Raw genomic sequence first — 18,931 nt, 5'->3', positions numbered from 1 at the left:
GACATAGCATGCTTACACTGAGATAGTTATACTTAATCTCAGTTTAATTTAAGTCGGTTTAGCGTTATAAGTCGCAGGGAAAAACCTCCTTACGCTTCCAGACTTGCCACAGCCTGGCACAACGCCAGCTGTAGATCAAGCTTCCAGACGTGCCACAGCCTGGCATAACGCCAGCTGTTGACCAAGCTTCCAGGCAAGAACGCCTGACTGACGACCCTCCCCGCGCACCGCACGTGCAGGAGAAGAAGAAGAACGCCACACCGCAGCAGGGCAAACCAACGGCTGCAGAAAGACACACCGTGGCCCCAGTCGCAGAACCCACAGCCGACGAAGGACGCAGAAGACCCACCGTGGTGCCAGCCACAGAGAGCAGCCACCCACTCCTTCGACTCAACGAGCAGAGAGACTGCACGTCAACCCCCAGGCACGTCAACCCCCATCAGACGTCCGCTGCACGCTTCCCCAGGCCAGGGTGAACCGCGCTGCAGGCCATCGCCATCCGCTCCACGGCAACCCCAGAGGCGCGTGCAGAGCAACTCTCCCTACTCGCTCTCCCTCTCGGAGCGAAACACACGTGAGAGTTCATTCATGGTTTAATGGTTTTGGGCAGTTAGGGTTAAAATGCATTATCATATGTGTTGATTACAGTATCCTGTATGTGACTGTGAGCGATCTGTGAGAATTGAGGCCACCAGCGTGTTCTCTCTCTCCCCTGCTCTCCCTCTCTCTCTCTCCCTGTCGATCCCCCTCTCTCTCCTTCCACAACTTTGACAAAACCGCCATTTTGAAAAGGAGGCGGTCTTCACACGACCAGACCGCCCCTCAGCCAATCCTGGGGTGACATAAGACACTCCACCTTCTCCGCCCTCCTTCCCTCTCACACATACACACACACACACACACACAAATGCTAAGTAACACCCACATACGCACACACACATTCAAGCCTGCTTCCGCCAGGCAGACTTAAATCACTGCACACACACACACACACAGGCACACACACACTCAATTGATATAATGCTTATTCATATTAGTTATTAGCTATAGATGTGGTAGACTATTAGTTGTAAAGTAAATGTGATGAACTGATATTTTAATCATTGTGTTAATGTCAATTGATATTGTGATTTATTAAATCTTTTTATTACATAATGCTATGAATCTTGGTTATTATTCATGAGGTATTTTATCTGTGGAAATCTGTGACAGAAGCTTACGAACTTTGACCCTTCAATCAACTGTACAATGTACATTATATCACTATGAGACTGATATGACAATTTGGTTTGGTGTCTAATCTAGTCATAACTGACTTTTAGACAGGTCTGTAGCCTTAACTACAGTGGTGCCCCGAATCTTACAGAGAATACAATATTTTCTGTCAAATCTAATAAATTTATGAATATTAATAATTCATAATTATTAATAATCATATTTCATAACCAAACCAGCTCCTGCGAGCACAACACTACCGTAAATTCCGCACTATAAGCCGCACCGGAGTATAAGCCGCAGCAGCAAAATTGCCTGTTTGTTACATATATAAGCCGCACCGGACTATAAGCCGCAGGTGTTTTAATGTTTTTTTTTTTTTTTTATTATTGTGTTTTAATGTTTAATTACCATATGTAAGGGTTCATTATTCGGGTTGCTTATAGTCCGAAATTTACGGTAAGTATCAAGCCATACGTAAGTATCAAGCCATACCTAAGTATCAAGCCATACGTAAGTATCAAGCCATACCTAAGTATCAAGCCATACCTAAGTATCAAGCCATACCTAAGTATCAAGCCATACGTAAGTATCAAGCCATACCTAAGTATCAAGCCATACGTAAGTATCAAGCCATACGTAAGTCACAAACTTTCCATCCACCTGTTTTATGCACATTTTCAATTTGCGTATGAAAAACCTGAGTGGAAACACCAGCAAATTCAAATGAATGGAATGAGTCCGGAAGTAGCAAATCGCCGCCATGCTGGTTCATAAGAGTAAAGCGCAATGGGATTTTAGTATGGGGATTTCATTAATTAATACACAGGACAAGATGTTACTATCCCTTGTGCCAAAATCCGAGGAAAAACACATTTAGAAGCCCAATCCAGAATAAAACACGCTAACAGGCTAACAAACTAATAAACAAGACACAAATCACCAGTTACCTACCCTAGCCAACAGCAGTATGAAGCATGTCATTGGGGTTTTCAAGTGGGCACCTTCCTTCACCGACGTTTCGTTAAGTTAGGCCCACGACACCTCAAGAAGGCTTAACGGTGTAATCCAGCGTCCTGGAAACACCCCCCTCCATGCTACCACCGCACAACTGCATATTACCTCACTATCTAAGCCTAGCTATCCAGGTCGGTTCGGTATGACATTCCTGACTACACCACCACTGTCAATGATTCAGCCCTGTTGATGCGGACCGTTAATCATGACCAACAACAAACAATCCCTAACTACACCACCACTGTCAATGATTCAGCCCTGTTGATGCGGACCGTTAATCATGACCAACAACAAACAATCCCTAACTACACCACCACTGTCAATGATTCAGCCCTGTTGATGCGGACCGTTAATCATGACCAACAACAAACAATCCCTAACTACACCACCACCGTCAATGATTCAGCCCTGTTGATGCGGACCGTTAATCATGACCAACAACAAACAATCAATCTGACCTTAGCGAGCTCCCCAGCTAGCATGTTTCCTCCTTATCCACAGCCATTCACTTGCTCGTTCTGCTGCCTGAGACATGTTGCTAACCGCAAGCTTCAGGCTCCGTCCCCGAATGCCCAACTCAGTTAGTAAGGCAATAACGGACTTTGCCACAAAACCACGGCAGCCCACCTCTACAGGCCGCACTCGAGCCCTCCAACCTCGCTGCTCTGCCTCTGCTGCCATTTCAGCATACCTAGCTTTCTTGCGCTCATAAGCCTCCTCAACTCGATCTTCCCACGGGACTGTGAGTTCGATAAAATAAACTCTCTTCTCTACCTCAGACCACAGTAACAAGTCCGGACGTAGCCGGGTGCTAACTATATATGCTGGGATGACTAGCTGTTCATTCAAGTCAACCCTCATTTCCCAGGCTCCACCTACACTTAGCTGCCCTAACTTGTGCCTGACCTTAATTGGTTTAATCTTTTCTCCCTCACGTACAAATTTGATCTGTCTAGTCTCTTTGCTAGCAACTAGAGAATTTACTTCTAGCCGCTTTTCCTCAACTGCAGCTGCCAAACATTTCAACACCTGGTTGTGACGCCAGGTGTATCGCCCCTGGGAGAGACTGACCTTACACCTTGACAGTATATGCCTCAATGTACATACACTAGAACACAACGGGCAGGCACCATCCTCGCCCAACCACTGATTTAAGTTCTGGGGAGATGGCAGCACATCATAAGTAGCCCCTAGAATAAATCTAATTCTGCTGGCCTCCATGCTCCACAACTCTCTCCACTTCAACTTTCTCTTCTCTACACTCTCCCAGTTCACCCACTGTCCTTGCTTTGCCTGCGACACTGCCTTACTACATCTTACTGCCTCCTCTTGCCTATGTACTTCTTCAACTACCATCTTCCTCTTTTCTATTACTGATGCCTTGTTCCACACAGGTTTCCCTATGCACAACCCTAAGCCTCCACGCCCATGCTGCACCTGACCTATGATATCCCTGTGTCTAAGAGCTGACTGTGCTTGCTGTACTGCCTCCTTTGGGTTCCACTTCCTCCCTGTTTTAACTGTGGGCGCTACAGTCCTAACCACTGGATCCTTTGACTGAGTCAGAGTCATTTCCAGTCTAACCTTAGCACACTTGAACTCCTCTGTCAGGCTAGATAATGGCAATTCCAATATGCTTTTCCCATATAAGGCTACACTGCTTAGGCAGCGTGGGACTCCGAGCCATTTTCTAATGAATGAGTTAATCATCCTTTCTAGCTTTTCTACCTTTGAAAGGGGAACCTCATACACTGTCAGTGGCCACATCAACCGAGGCAACAATCCAAACTGCAAACACCACAACTTTAACTTTCCTGGGAGCCCTGACTTGTCTATACTTGAAATACCTTGAATCATTTCCTGCCTCACCTCCTCAAACTGTCCCTTATCACTGAGACTTGCATCATACCATCTTCCCAAACTCTTGACTGGTTTCTCTAACACTGTAGGCACCACCTCATCATTTATAACAAACTTCTTACCTACTACCCTCCCTTTAATGATTGAAATACTCCTGGACTTACTTGGCTTCACTTTCATTCTAGCCCACTGCAGATTACTATTTAACTTATCCAACAATCTGCTAGTACATGGAGCGGTTGACGTCATAGTCGTCATGTCATCCATGTATGCCCTAATTGGAGGGAGCCGCAGCCCTCCCTGCAGCCTTTCTCCACCCACTACCCATTTTGAAGCCCTAATAATGATCTCCATTGCCATGGTAAAAGCTAATGGGGAAATTGTACACCCTGCCATAATGCCTATCTCCAGCTGCTGCCAAGCTGTAGTGTACTCTGCTGTGGTAAAGCAGAGTTGAATATCTAAGAAGTAGGCTTTAACTAAGCTCTTTATACTACCTGGCACTCTAAAGAAATCAAAGGCCTCCCTTAACAGACTATGCGGCACTGACCCAAAAGCATTAGCCAGGTCCAAGAATACGACATGCAGGTCTCTCTTCTCACGCCTAGCTGACTGGATTTGGTGCCAGATCATGCTGGTGTGCTCTAAGCACCCGGAGAAGCCGGGAATTCCAGCCTTTTGCACCGAAGTATCTATTAGCCTATTCTTTTCTAGATAACTAGACAGCCTCTGTGCCACAACACTAAAGAAAACCTTCCCTTCAACATTAAGTAGACTGATAGGTCTAAACTGACTTATCTCTAACGAGTCCCTTTCTTTAGGAATGAAGATTCCCCCTGCTCTACGCCACGCCTTAGGAATAACCTGCTTCTTCCAGACTACCTTCATCAGCTTCCATAGAAACTGCAACACATCTGGAGCACTCTTATACAGCCGGTAGGGGACTCCATTAGGACCCGGGGCTGAAGAGGCCCTTGCACGTCTCACTACTTCTTGAACTTCTTTCCACCTTGGTGGGCTATCATCACACTGGCTCTCTATTTCACCAATAGGTGGAATATCAGCTGGGACTGTCATCTCTCTAAACCTTTCCCTATCTTTGTGAACCTCCTCCAAATATTCCTCAAGCTTCTGCTTAGGTACCATAAGGCTACCATTCTTTTCCTTACTAAACAATGACTTCACAAATCTAAATGGATCCTTATAGAATGCTATTCTAGCTCTCTCTTTCTTTTTCCTATTTTTCCTAATGCTCTCTGCTCTTCTTAAAACTGCCAACCGCTCCCTCACATCTGACTGCAAGCAATCAATGCCTTCCTTCTCAACCTCTGTAGCTTTCCTCCACTGCCTCTTAAGCTGTCTTCTCTCCTGGATAAGTCTATCTATCTCTTGTTGGCGCCTAGATTTAACTACCTCACCCTCTAGTTTCTTCCTTTTCTCAAAGACGCCAAACCTTTCCTTACCATAATCATAAATACAATCTCCCATTTTCTCCAACTTACTCTCAGCAGTTCCTTTAAGCTTCTCTAACATCCTAACCAAATCACTATTGATATCTTCCCACTTCCTACTTTCCGCTGCACCTGGCCACTTAAGTCTAGGCTTCTGACCGCTAATCTTCTCCCTTTTTGGCTGGCTGGCCTCTCTGCTTTCCTCGGTGCTAGGACCTGCCTCAACATCAGGGGTGCTGATGTCCTGCGAGCTGTGGGTTACTTCCTGTCGCTGGACTTCACCCGACTGACTTGATAAACTTCTTAAGAAATAATTATCAATGCGGGGTCCCTGTGTTCCCTCTACCAAGCACCTCTTCCTGCCTTGATGGATTCTAAGGCCCCTCAAAGTTGTTACCTTCTGCCAGCCACACAAGCAAACCTGACGCTTCTTTCCATCTACATCTGAACTAGTGGCTTCCACTGACATGTTTTCCCTACTCATAGTCAAGTCCGTTCCAGAGTCAATAACCGTGTCAACCATAGGTGAGTCATCTTCTGCCCCCGCTCTCGCAGACTCTAGGGGTGTTTTTTCATAATTCTGTTTCGTAGCAAGTTTGGGTGTAACCAATGGCCTATTGGCCTTGGCTACTGCCACAATGAGCAGCTAACCCATTGCAGCCCCGATGGGGTCTAATCCCTCCTGTCAGCTGTCTTTCCATGCTGTCACTAGGTCTTTCCCTAGTTGTCAGCTGCACTATTCACAACAGTCACTAGCCTAAGCTAGCTTTAGTATTAATTAATACACAGGACAAGATGTTACTATCCCTTGTGCCAAAATCCGAGGAAAAACACATTTAGAAGCCCAATCCAGAATAAAACAAGCTAACAGGCTAACAAACTAATAAACAAGACACAAATCACCAGTTACCTACCCTAGCCAACAGCAGTATGAAGCATGTCATTGGGGTTTTCAAGTGGGCACCTTCCTTCACCGACGTTTCGTTAAGTTAGGCCCACGACACCTCAAGAAGGCTTAACGGTGTAATCCAGCGTCCTGGAAACACCCCCCTCCATGCTACCACAGCATTAAATGTATGTTAAATGTATGAAATAAGGTCTTTGGTTAACAAAAAGTTTCTGAAACAGCGAAGTTTGTGTTATGTTGTGCTTGTGTGTAAATGCGTTTTTTTTTAACATGATTTTCAGAAACTGTTTCAAAAGTCATAAAAGGTCCTCGTTTCGATTATATGGCCCTGTTTACACGGCGACGCTCCCCGCATAAAACGGTTAACTTTTTCTACCGTTAGTGCCTTCCTTTGACACGGTGACGGCGTTATTGGGGGTGAAAACGCAAAAAAATGAAAACAGGTCCCAGAGTGGAATTCTTGATAACGCTGCCCCTTACTGTTGCCGTGTAAAGTGGAGAAATGGAACAGTCAGGTCAACAGGTCTTTTCTATGTTGCTTTACTGGGTTTGTATTCGGTAATCCAATCTGGAGCAGTTTATTAGGCTACCATTGTGACTTCTGTGTCACTCTATCGCGTGAAAAATCCATTTAAACTTTAATCAAAAAGATAAATCAAGCCCGTTGGAAACAGACAGAATAGGGGAAGCTAGGCGTTTTTACCTTCAAAATAAAAGCCGTATTTTAGAACTGGGTAAATAAAAATCAGGGTCGTCGACTCACTTAAAATTGACTTTAGTTGTCTGTGTTCTATATGTCTTCTGTGTATTTCGGATCACACACAAAAAAACGTTGCAACATGCACCAATAAGACTAATTACCATTATTGTGAAGGTTTTAACCAGAAGTTTCAAGGTTATTCTGGCTCACTTGACGCTTTTGCGGCTTCAGTCAGCCTGAAAGTCTGCACGCAAATCGTTATCACAACAGCTGTGTATAAATGCGAAATAAAAGGTGAGCACGCAACGCTAGTTTGCCGTTTTATGCAGAGACGGTTGTCGTCTAAACATGGCCACAAGAGTCACACAAGCTGCTGTGAATGGGACCTCTTGTCTAATGGTGTGTGTGTGTGTGTGTGTGTGTGTGTGTGTGTGTGTGTGTGTGTGTCTGTGTGTGTCTGTGTGTGTCTGTGTGTGTGTGTGTGTGTGTGTGTGTGTGTGTGTGTGTGTGTGTGTGTGTGTGTGTGTGTGTGTGTGTGTGTGCGTGCGTGCGCGTGTGCGTGCACGTGTGTGTCCGCAGCATGTGGTGGTTTCTTCAACAGCACAGCAGGTACAGTGAGTAGCCCGGCGCTCTCTATGACCAACTACCACCACAACATGAACTGTACCTATCACATCAGGGTCCAGCCAAACAGAGTGGTCGACCTCAAGTAAGACTCAACTGACTCTACCTATCACACCAACAAACATTCTATATTGCCTCTAGCTTACTTCCTGTTGCAGTGTTTGCTAATACAATCACTGACAGCAGGAAATAAGTGAGGTTTCAAACTGTTCCCTGTAACGACGCGAGTGTGATGCGGACCCACATGCAGGACACGCAGGCCGGAGACAGGATGCAGGGCCTTAGGGAGATACTAGGGTTCGTTCGTATTCTGGTAACCAGCCCAAATGAATCTTTCTTTCGGCTCTGGTCTGCTACAGGTCAGGTTGGCCAACCTCACTTGCAGTACTTATGCTATTCCTTGACTGGCACTAAGAAGACCTGTTTGAATTGTTTGAGAATGGAATTTTTGATATTCAGATGTTCTTGGTACAGAGCTTGATAATGAAGTATTTCTGACTGTGGGCTATATATATTTTTATTGTTTCTTTGATGTCGTTTTCTATGATACGAGTGTAACTTGTAAACACAATACTCTCTCTTTTGTAACAGTGTTTCTTTATAAAAGCATTTTATGCCCTTTCTCCTATCGGTGGTTATATGGTTTTTTTTGTAAAATGCTAATAATAATTGAATTGAATAATTGAATCCGGTACGAATGTATAGACATTTCTGCCTTATGGAGAAGGCCTTTTGGCTGAAGCGTCCGTTGCTGCTCTGTCCAGATGATACATTACACTTTTGAAAGGACCTTCAAGGGCATTCAAGGACACTCTGGCCTAGTTCTAGGTTTGTCTCTTCTCTCATCTTGCGCTCTCCCAGCTTCTATGCATTATGTGCACATTTCTGTGTGGAAAAACCATATCACACAAATGATTAATCTTTTTTCGTACGAATCACCTGATATTTAGAATCACCTGATTGTAAATATAGCTCGCTCGTAGTATATCTGGACCCTCTCCATAAGCCAGAGCTGGCTCGCTGTATGTTAGGAGGAGGTGTCATGGGTGAAAGCTGGCAGAGCACGAGACAAGAGAGACAGACAAACAGCATCACATTGTCTACGTGTAACCTACGCCTGTCCTGCATTAAGACTCAAGTAACAAGCCTGCTTTCAAAATGTAAGGAGTAGAAAGTACAGATATTTGTATGTTAAGATGTCGTGAGTAAAAGTGAAAAGTTATCCGAAAAATAAATGCTCGGTAAATAAAAGTACAGATACCTGGAAATCATACTTAAGTACAGTAACAAAGTATTTGTACTTAGTTATTTCCCATCTCTATAATGTATTCTTTGATGTAATAGTTGTTAATATTGGTTACATTTCTTAGGTAAGAGACCTCGTATAAGCCCATTAGGGTTTCTTGTCTCTCTACCTGTACAATCTTTTCATCCATTTTGTTCTTGATTTTACTATGTGCAAATAAATAAATAAATACATCTCTGATCTTGTGTTACTTTTGTGACATTTTCTGTGTGTTTCTCTCTGCAGGTTCAACACCTTCCACCTGGAGGCGTCGTCCTCCTGTCGTTATGACTATGTAGCGGTGTATGACGGACAGGACACCTTGGCACCGCTGCTGGGGATGTTCTGTGGTACCGCACTCCCACCCAACCTCCGCTCCTCCACCAACCACCTCTTCATCGTCTTCAGGACAGACGTCTCCGTCAGCGGGATTGGCTGGAGGGCAACTTACCTGGAGACACTGGGTAGGTGGAGTTGTGATGATTGGTTGAAGGGCCACCTACCTGGAGACACTGGGTAGGTGGAGTTGTGATGATTGGTTGGAGGGCCACCTGTATACCTGGAGACACTGGGTAGGTGGAGTTGTGATGATTGGCTGGAGGGCCACCTACCTGGAGACACTGGGTAGGTGGAGTTGTGATGATTGGTTGGAGAGCCACCTACCTGGAGACACTGGGTAGGTGGAGTTGTGATGATTGGCTGGAGGGCCACCTACCTGGAGACGCTGGGTATAGGTGGAGTTGTGATGAATGGTTGGAGAGCCACCTACCTGGAGACACTGGGTATAGGTGGAGTTGTGATGATTGGCTGGAGGGCCACCTACCTGGAGACACTGGGTAGGTGGAGTTGTGATGATTGGCTCGAGGGCCACCTACCTGTAGCCTGTACTACGAAGCTATCTTAACAGACCCGCGATCTGTCACTTTGATCTGGTTTGACTGAACAGGATCAAAGCTATCTAGTTTAACGATACTACGACGCTGGTTTTCTACTCGATAACTGAAGCTGGCTTTATCTGGGATCTGCCTGTGCACGCGCACGTTTTTCGCTCGTGCACAGGCACGCGTCCACGCGAAAGAGGTGCGCTAGCCAATCACATTATGAACAGCTGAGTTGATATAAAATAATGATAATGCTGATGCCTAATATAAAAGAGAAAACTGCTGAACTGAATTGAGACGATGCGGGCATAGTTTTCATTGATAAAAACTAGCCTATTTTTGCTCATATATTGGCATACAGCCTACAGGACACAGTTCCAGCTGAAACATGCAAGAGTAGCCTGCATATTTAGTAGCCTATTGGGGCTATCCCATATTTATCCCATATCTATATTATATGTATAGGCTTTTCTGGCATGTAGGAGAATATCACCCTCACTCCATTTGAGGCTCCGTTTATGATATGCGCTGCGGTGATTAATAGTGATCATATTTCTCCACGCATCGTTGAGCTGTTAAGACATAAAGTGGTAAGTAGGCTTAATTTAATTATGTAGCCTACAGAGCCACAAATGTTTTTCTTGTTCTATTCTCAGTTGACTGCAATCTATTTTTCATATGGCGATCTTATATGAATGGTGAGTGACTCCAGAGAGCCGATTATATGGGTCTGTCATGGATTTTGATCTTATCCTCTGAAGCTAACCTGGTCGGGACCAGGTTAGCTTTGCAGCATGAGTTGCCATGGTGATTAGAAGTTAACTTGCTTTGTAGTATGGCTAAACCAGGGTTAAACCTGAAGTTACCTCGCTAAACCACTAATCTTGCTTTGTAGTACAGGCTACTGGAGACACTGGGTATAGGTGGAGTTGTGATGATTGGCTGGAGGGCCACCTACCTGGAGACACTGGGTAGGTGGAGTTGTGATGATTGGCTGGAGGGCCACCTACCTGGAGACACTGGGTAGGTGGAGTTGTGATGATTGGCTGGAGGGCCACCTACCTGGAGACACTGGGTAGGTGGAGTTGTGATGATTGGCTGGAGGGCCACCTACCTGGAGACAGTGGGTAGGTGGAGTTGTGATGATAATCAAGGAGATCGTTATCAAAACTGCACTTTATTTACCCCTCGTATTGTCTTCCCGTCGTCCATGCACCTCTTAAACTGTTAAACGGGTTAAATTGACCCAGTCTGGTTTGACTGTTTATAAAAGCACCATGAGGCTACATTTTCACCCAATTCTGCCTTACACCTTTTTTGCAACTCCTTTCCAACCCATTACCACCATTTTTATAGGTAACCTGCAAAAACATGCAGAATAGCAGGATTTTTACAGTAAAGGAGTTTACACAGTCAGGTTTTTTTTGTATGCTTTTTTTAATCCGGAAAAAATCGTCACGCACCGAAACCTTGCACACTGAGTCCGGTGCGTTTGATTATTATGTTGTGTTCATCGTTCTATTCCCATCACGCTCTGTACATGGGACAAAAAGTCCCTCTAGATCCACATCGAGATATTAGAAACACGTGCATGGTTTACTGATCTGTGAAACACACGCATGGTTTACTGATCTGTGAAACACACGCATGGTTTACTGATCTGTGAAACACGTGCATGGTTACTGATCTGTGAAACACGTGCATGGTTTACTGATCTGTGAGACACGTGCATGGTTTACTGATCTGTGAAACACACGCATGGTTTACTGATCTGTGAAACACGTGCATGGTTACTGATCTGTGAAACACGTGCATGGTTTACTGATCTGTGAGACACGTGCATGGTTTACTGATCTGTGAAACACACGCATGGTTTACTGATCTGTGAAACACGTGCATGGTTTACTGATCTGTGAAACACGTGCATGGTTTACTGATCTGTGAAACACGTGCATGGTTTACTGATCTGTGAGCTTTAGCAGGAAATTGTGAATATTCATTCATTGAGCACAAAAATGTGTTCATTGATTTTGTTGTTTTTGTTATTGGACTCGTTCTGTAGAAATAAATGGTGCGATGGTGCAGTGTGCTGAATCAATGTAGCTTATCCCTCCTCCACCAGTCTTTTCTCAGCCAATTGTGTCTGTGTGTTTGTGTGCCTGTGCATGTGTGTGTGTGTGTGTGTGTGTGTGTGTGTGTGTGTGTGTGTGTGTGTGTGTGTGTGCGTGCACGTGTGTGTGTGTGTGTGTGTGCGTGTGTGTCTGTAGGTCCGGCACAGGGTTGTGGGGGCTACCTGTCCATGCCCATTGGCACGTTTGGCTCTCCGGACGCGGACCTGGACGGCCTGTATGAAACCAGGCTGGACTGCCTGTGGACCATCCAGATGCCGGTCAACAAGGCCGTCAACCTGAGCTTCACAGCCTTCGACCTGGAGAACTCCTACTGCCGCTACGACTATGTCAAGGTAAGAAAGCCCAGGTCATCTGCAGTTTGTGTGGTCTTGACTACATTTCAAGCATGAAGACCGACTCCTACAGCATCATTCAGTCGCACCCCATGCTGTACACGCCCCTTGTCATTCAGGGTGTGTAACTCCCTAGTGACATCACTGATGACATCACAATTGCTCGAGTGACATCACTGGTGACATCCACAATGGAAATAAGCCTTCGGGCTTTATTGTGTTTTTATCCTCGGTGATTGATGTATTGTCTGTTCTTTTCTTATTATATGTATTGTTGTGTTCTTTCTTGTTTTTATCACCAAATAAATTCATTCATTCATAGTATTTGGCTCAAACCACACCATCAGTAAAAACCCAGATTTAAACCGTACCTTAAATTTAAACCTGACCTTAAAATATAGCTGAATCGTTTTGTTTGAACAAGTAAAGCTATTTTTATACAGTTAAGCATTTTCCTAAATGGAAAAATAAATGGTGGATGAAATCACTTGATGCATATGCCTAACCCGGAAGAGGGCATAACTTATCTTCTCTTCTATAACTTCTCTATTGTGTCTCTCTGTCAGGTATACGATGGGGACAGCGTGAACTACCCTCTGGTCGGGACCTTCTGTGGAAACTCCCTTCCTGCTTCCTTCGTCTCAGCTGGGAACTTCCTGACTGTTCGCTTTGTCACTGACAGCTCGGTGCAGAGACCGGGCTTCAACGCCACCTACAGGGCAGTAGACTGTAAGACACCCTCTACTCTACTACTCTCCTGTAACCTCCTCTGCTCTGTGCTGAAGCAAGCATTACCTTGAATGGGTGTAGACATGAAGACACTAGCCACTGTCCTTTCATCTACTTTATTCTACTCTGCTGTACTCTTTTACTTTATTTTGTTCTCCTCCAGTTGTTCTCAAACATTTTTTGGCTTCAGTACCCCTTTCCCTGATTTCTGAATCCAAGTACCCCCTTTAGCCAAGTACAACATTTTGATTAGAAAACTGCAAGAAAAAACTATAGCATAATAGATACAATGAATGAACGATATCACCCACCCTTTGAAGTATATAACATTATAAAATAAGAATGGAGGGAAAGAGCTGCAGTTAGTGCCTCCTGAGCAGATGTATTTTAAAGTTTAATTTATTTACATGATTCATTCTTACATTTTTCCATTTTCCCCTGTCTCCATGTACCCGATGTAGTACCTCCTCATACCCCTAGGGGTACGTATCCCAGTTTTGGGAACAGTGGTCAAGCCCACCCCCTTTCCCAGGAAGACGCAGAAGTCTTTGTTTAAGCTGTAATTCCTCGCATGGCCACTTGGGCTCGGGGGCAGTATTCAGATGTTAAAATGTTCGACTTTGTTACAGGATTAAACATCTTTCCAGTTAAGGCAGGGGTGTCCAAAGTTTTTTGAATGGGGGCCAGATTAGCCAGATTAGATAATGTGAAAATGGGTGGGCCATGGGTAGCCTGGCAAACCGCCCGTCACGTGAACTCACATTGCATTTGGTTCTCCGTGACGGTCTGGACCTGCACAGGCAGTTAAGATGATTGGTCGAGCCATGCCGGCTCGACGAATCAGCGGCGGCCGTAGGCGGGCTCTGGCTCGTCTGGGCAAGTAGTGGGTACATGGTCTTTGTAGTTCTTTTCACTCATCAGCATGGCTGCCGCCGCGGAAGTGACAGGCAGTGAATGAAATTGAATGTAACCTTCCCAATTCTATGTATTAAATTCTAAAAAACGACCCTCAACATTTGGGAAGGCTAAGCCACACAACTAGTTCGTTATAATCTAACTAAATGCTTCGAAGGTGACTTTACGACCGCGAGGACTCAATCAATGAATACCACGGAGATCATCCACAGGCACCTTCCGCGATCTGATTGGTTGAAGTTAACACCCACCAGCGGTGATAGACAGATGGGTCATCCAATCACCTGCCAAGTAGCTTGGACAAAGTGCCCGCCTCCGTCAGCGGGTCTGGTGACTTCAAACCCAGATCGACTGGTTTAGTGAAACCTATGTGGAGCTATACCGTCCATCTGGCAGCGTCAGGTTAGGCCATGGGTGCTTCTCACATCATATGAGTTATGAAAAAAATCAAATAAAAAATCACATACAAATGTACTGGAAAGATTTTGTTTACCATCTGAAAACATTAGTTCTGCCTGTGCTGTTCCTACTTGGTGCTTGTACAAACTGTATAATAGTGCTGTCATCATTAGGTGAAGGGAAAAAATGCAAATGTCACCTTTTTATAACAACTGTATGGGGGCCATTTTTTATATATAACTCCCCCGTTTGGAGTAAAATAGATGATAGAAAAGGGGGTGATTGACAGATCGCCTGTCCAGTGATCACGCAGCTTGCCGATCACGGACCAATAGCAGGCGGAGCTGCGGCTCTGGGAAACTCCCATCTCACGTGAGGTGCAGAAGGACTCAACTCATTCGGAGGGAATGCTGACGAAAAATCAAGATGGTGACGGCCAACGTTTGAACTCCGCCAGGAAGAAGACATTTAATGGGATAGCTACGTCCATATTATTTATGTCTATGTTTGGGAACCGCTGTTCTACTCTACTCATGCTTTCCGTGGGTCCTTAAAAAGTACAAAAATACAATCATTTGAATTTTAGGCCTTAAAATTTCTTAAAACATAAGTTCAGCCAAAAATGAAAACTCAGGCATTATAGTACTAGCTCAACAGTCACGTGACTTTCTGTGACGTCATTGCCCCAGAAGAGAATTTCCCATTCATAACGGCCATAGAGATTTTGATTATGAGCCATAATGTCATAACCACCCAATGTAGACTTACCAGGCGTGATCCAGTGGTGAAACCATGGTATATCTTCATGTACACAAAGTATATCTTCATGACCCAAATGCAACCCACGTTTGGGTCCCGACCCACCAGTTGAGAAACCCTGCCCCAAAAGAAAAAGAATACGGAAAAAAAAACACAGTTCATCCCCTACTGTTAAGTAGTTTGATTGACAGAGAAAATGTGTACCTGTTCTTAGTTTGGTAACCTGTACCTTCAGCTCATCTGTATGAAGGATGTGGCTTAGGTCAGAGGGGTGATGTGAAGTGCTGTTAACTGGTCAATGTGTCTGCCTTCCTTCAGTGCTGTGTGGTGGTGTTAACTGGTCAATGTGTCTGCCTTCCTTCAGTGCTGTGTGGTGGTGTTAACTGGTCAATGTGTCTGCCTTCCTTCAGTGCTGTGTGGTGGTGTTAACTGGTCAATGTGTCTGCCTTCCTTCAGTGCTGTGTGGTGGTGTTAACTGGTCAATGTGTCTGCCTTCCTTCAGTGCTGTGTGGTGCTGTTAACCGGTCAATGTGTCTGCCTTCCTTCAGTGCTGTGTGGTGGTGTTAACTGGTCAATGTGTCTGCCTTCCTTCAGTGCTGTGTGGTGGTGTTAACTGGTCAATGTGTCTGCCTTCCTTCAGTGCTGTGTGGTGCTGTTAACCGGTCAATGTGTCTGCCTTCCTTCAGTGCTGTGTGGTGCTGTTAACTGGTCAATGTGTCTGCCTTCCTTCAGTGCTGTGTGGTGCTGTTAACTGGTCAATGTGTCTGCCTTCCTTCAGTGCTGTGTGGTGCTGTTAACTGGTCAATGTGTCTGCCTTCCTTCAGTGCTGTGTGGTGGTGTTAACTGGTCAATGTGTCTGCCTTCCTTCAGTGCTGTGTGGTGCTGTTAACTGGTCAATGTGTCTGCCTTCCTTCAGTGCTGTGTGGTGCTGTTAACCGGTCAATGTGTCTGCCTTCCTTCAGTGCTGTGTGGTGGTGTTAACTGGTCAATGTGTCTGCCTTCCTTCAGTGCTGTGTGGTGGTGTTAACTGGTCAATGTGTCTGCCTTCCTTCAGTGCTGTGTGGTGCTGTTAACTGGTCAATGTGTCTGCCTTCCTTCAGTGCTGTGTGGTGCTGTTAACCAGTCAATGTGTCTGCCTTCCTTCAGTGCTGTGTGGTGGTGTTAACCGGTCAATGTGTCTGCCTTCCTTCAGTGCTGTGTGGTGGTGTTAACTGGTCAATGTGTCTGCCTTCCTTCAGTGCTGTGTGGTGCTGTTAACTGGTCAATGTGTCTGCCTTCCTTCAGTGCTGTGTGGTGCTGTTAACTGGTCAATGTGTCTGCCTTCCTTCAGTGCTGTGTGGTGCTGTTAACCGGTCAATGTGTCTGCCTTCCTTCAGTGCTGTGTGGTGGTGTTAACCGGTCAATGTGTCTGCCTTCCTTCAGTGCTGTGTGGTGCTGTTAACTGGTCAATGTGTCTGCCTTCCTTCAGTGCTGTGTGGTGCTGTTAACTGGTCAATGTGTCTGCCTTCCTTCAGTGCTGTGTGGTGCTGTTAACTGGTCAATGTGTCTGCCTTCCTTCAGTGCTGTGTGGTGGTGTTAACTGGTCAATGTGTCTGCCTTCCTTCAGTGCTGTGTGGTGCTGTTAACTGGTCAATGTGTCTGCCTTCCTTCAGTGCGGTGTGGTGCTGTTAACTGGTCAATGTGTCTGCCTTCCTTCAGTGCTGTGTGGTGCTGTTAACTGGTCAATGTGTCTGCCTTCCTTCAGTGCTGTGTGGTGGTGTTAACTGGTCAATGTGTCTGCCTTCCTTCAGTGCTGTGTGGTGGTGTTAACTGGTCAATGTGTCTGCCTTCCTTCAGTGCTGTGTGGTGCTGTTAACTGGTCAATGTGTCTGCCTTCCTTCAGTGCTGTGTGGTGCTGTTAACTGGTCAATGTGTCTGCCTTCCTTCAGTGCTGTGTGGTGGGAGTCTGAATGCCACGACTGCCGTGCAGACCCTCAGCTCGCCCTTCTTCCCTGGGGCCTACCCCGCTTACACCAACTGTCGCTGGATCCTGGACGCCCCAGTCCAGGAGACTATCAAAGTGACAGTCCAGACCTTTGCACTCCAGCCCAGCCAGAGCTGCTCCACCAACTACTTGGAGATGAAGGACTGGCCTGTGGTGAGTTCAGAGGCAACATGCTAGGTACCAGACCAGACTGTACTGTGTCATACCAAACCATACACTATAGAGGTTTTTGCAGTTTGCTTAATGTCATACTGTAGCAGCCACATCTGGCTCCATCATTGAGACCTATAGACTATAGAGTGCTGCAGGGTGCAGGGATGACGTATTTTTGTCAGCTTACCCAGAAGCCCCTGCACTTCCAGCTCTTACGCGTAAGAGTGAATGGGATTTTTGGGATTTCGGTTAAATACCTGAAATAAGGTATGTGGTTAACACACAGATTATTAAACTGCAAAGTGTGTGTTCAGCAAGATCATTTTCACGAATGAGGAGCACTTTTGTGATTTTTGAAGCGTAAATGTTGTTTTTAACGTGATTTTCAGAAAACGCTTAAAAAGTCATGGTTGACTTGAGCACAAATGTAGGTTATTTGTCTAAAAAATAATGTGGTGATCAGTGTGGCTAATCGACATGGTCAGGGCAGGACTCGGAAACAAATGGAATATCTTAAACATGACCAAATACACTGGAGGGGGTCTTTCAAACTCTTTATATAAGGATTTTCCAAAACATCGATGGAGAATATAAATATGGGAAATTCACTTCTGGACCCGGAGCCACGAAAAAGTGGGTGGTCACTGTTGAGCTCTATTGTCTCTGTTCAAATGATCTGTGATCTGGGTGGCTTTCCTGATTACTGATTATTTTACTTGCCTGATTGGTTATGCGGGAGAGTTTGATTTTGTGTTTGGAGACAACAGTGTTCCAGACCAGGGGGGTCTAACTCCCACGGGTCCACTAGTAATAATAATAATAAGAAGAAGAAGAATACGATTAATAAGAATAGTACAAATTTAGCCCAAATGTCTTTATTAGAGTGAAATTATGAGAGTAACAGTCCAAAGTAAGCTCAGCGTTGTTCTCATGTATTATAAGTATCATTCCCACTGAGACAGCTTGTCCTCTGTGTCTCCAGGGAGACTATGGACAGTCACATAAGTTCTGTGGAGCAGACGATCATGTCCCAGACTTCTACAGCTACGGCAGAACCACGCACCTCCATTTCAGATCTGACGCCTTCATGGCCGGAAACGGCCTCACGCTCACCTATCAGGTAGCAGGTAGGTACTGCAGGTAGACAACGTGATGTATGGCTGACAATTCTCCATCACGGTGCATGAGAAGGTGACAATCACTTTTTAAAGGGATCGTTCTCATTTTTGGAACCCTAGCCCTATTGTTATTGTTACCAGTGATGATGTTGTTTGGTAGATTCCTTTCTCTGCACAATCCATGCTGTTCCAGATAGTTAGCCACGAACAGTGTAGCAGTAACTCAGTAATATAACTTATTACCAATGGGATTTCAGTGATATTATACTAGCTACTTTGTCAAGTAACACAAGTTACAAATTGAGTTAAGACAATTTCAATCAAAGCACATATTTAAATAAAGATACAATCATTTCCTAATTAAATTGTGTATTTTTATGCAAATAACCACTATAGATGACAATAACAAAAGAAAAGGATAACATTTTGAATGTTGGGCGGTTTACGCTATTTACGCTAGTTACTCTACA

General features: G+C 45.0%; 1 protein-coding gene across 1 annotated transcript in view; it reads left to right on the top strand.

The window, feature by feature from the left end:
• The window catches only part of cubn (cubilin (intrinsic factor-cobalamin receptor)), a gene marked incomplete at both ends in the record, with an annotated part of 130,031 nt that overhangs the window by 100,626 nt on the left and 10,474 nt on the right, over positions 1-18,931 (top strand). The window contains 6 exons of the mRNA XM_083654411.1: positions 7,730-7,859; positions 9,306-9,523; positions 12,208-12,404; positions 12,971-13,133; positions 17,135-17,343; positions 18,326-18,470. Coding sequence (XP_083510537.1) covers positions 7,730-7,859; positions 9,306-9,523; positions 12,208-12,404; positions 12,971-13,133; positions 17,135-17,343; positions 18,326-18,470 — 1,062 coding nt within the window. The remainder of the gene's footprint in view (positions 1-7,729; positions 7,860-9,305; positions 9,524-12,207; positions 12,405-12,970; positions 13,134-17,134; positions 17,344-18,325; positions 18,471-18,931) is intronic.

The sequence above is a fragment of the Poromitra crassiceps genome, assembly GCF_964638095.1.
Source record: "Poromitra crassiceps genome assembly, chromosome: 2".
Lineage (NCBI taxonomy): Eukaryota > Metazoa > Chordata > Actinopteri > Beryciformes > Melamphaidae > Poromitra > Poromitra crassiceps.
Note: the sequence above shows the minus strand (reverse complement) of the source record. Positions and strands in the feature narration are given on the sequence as shown.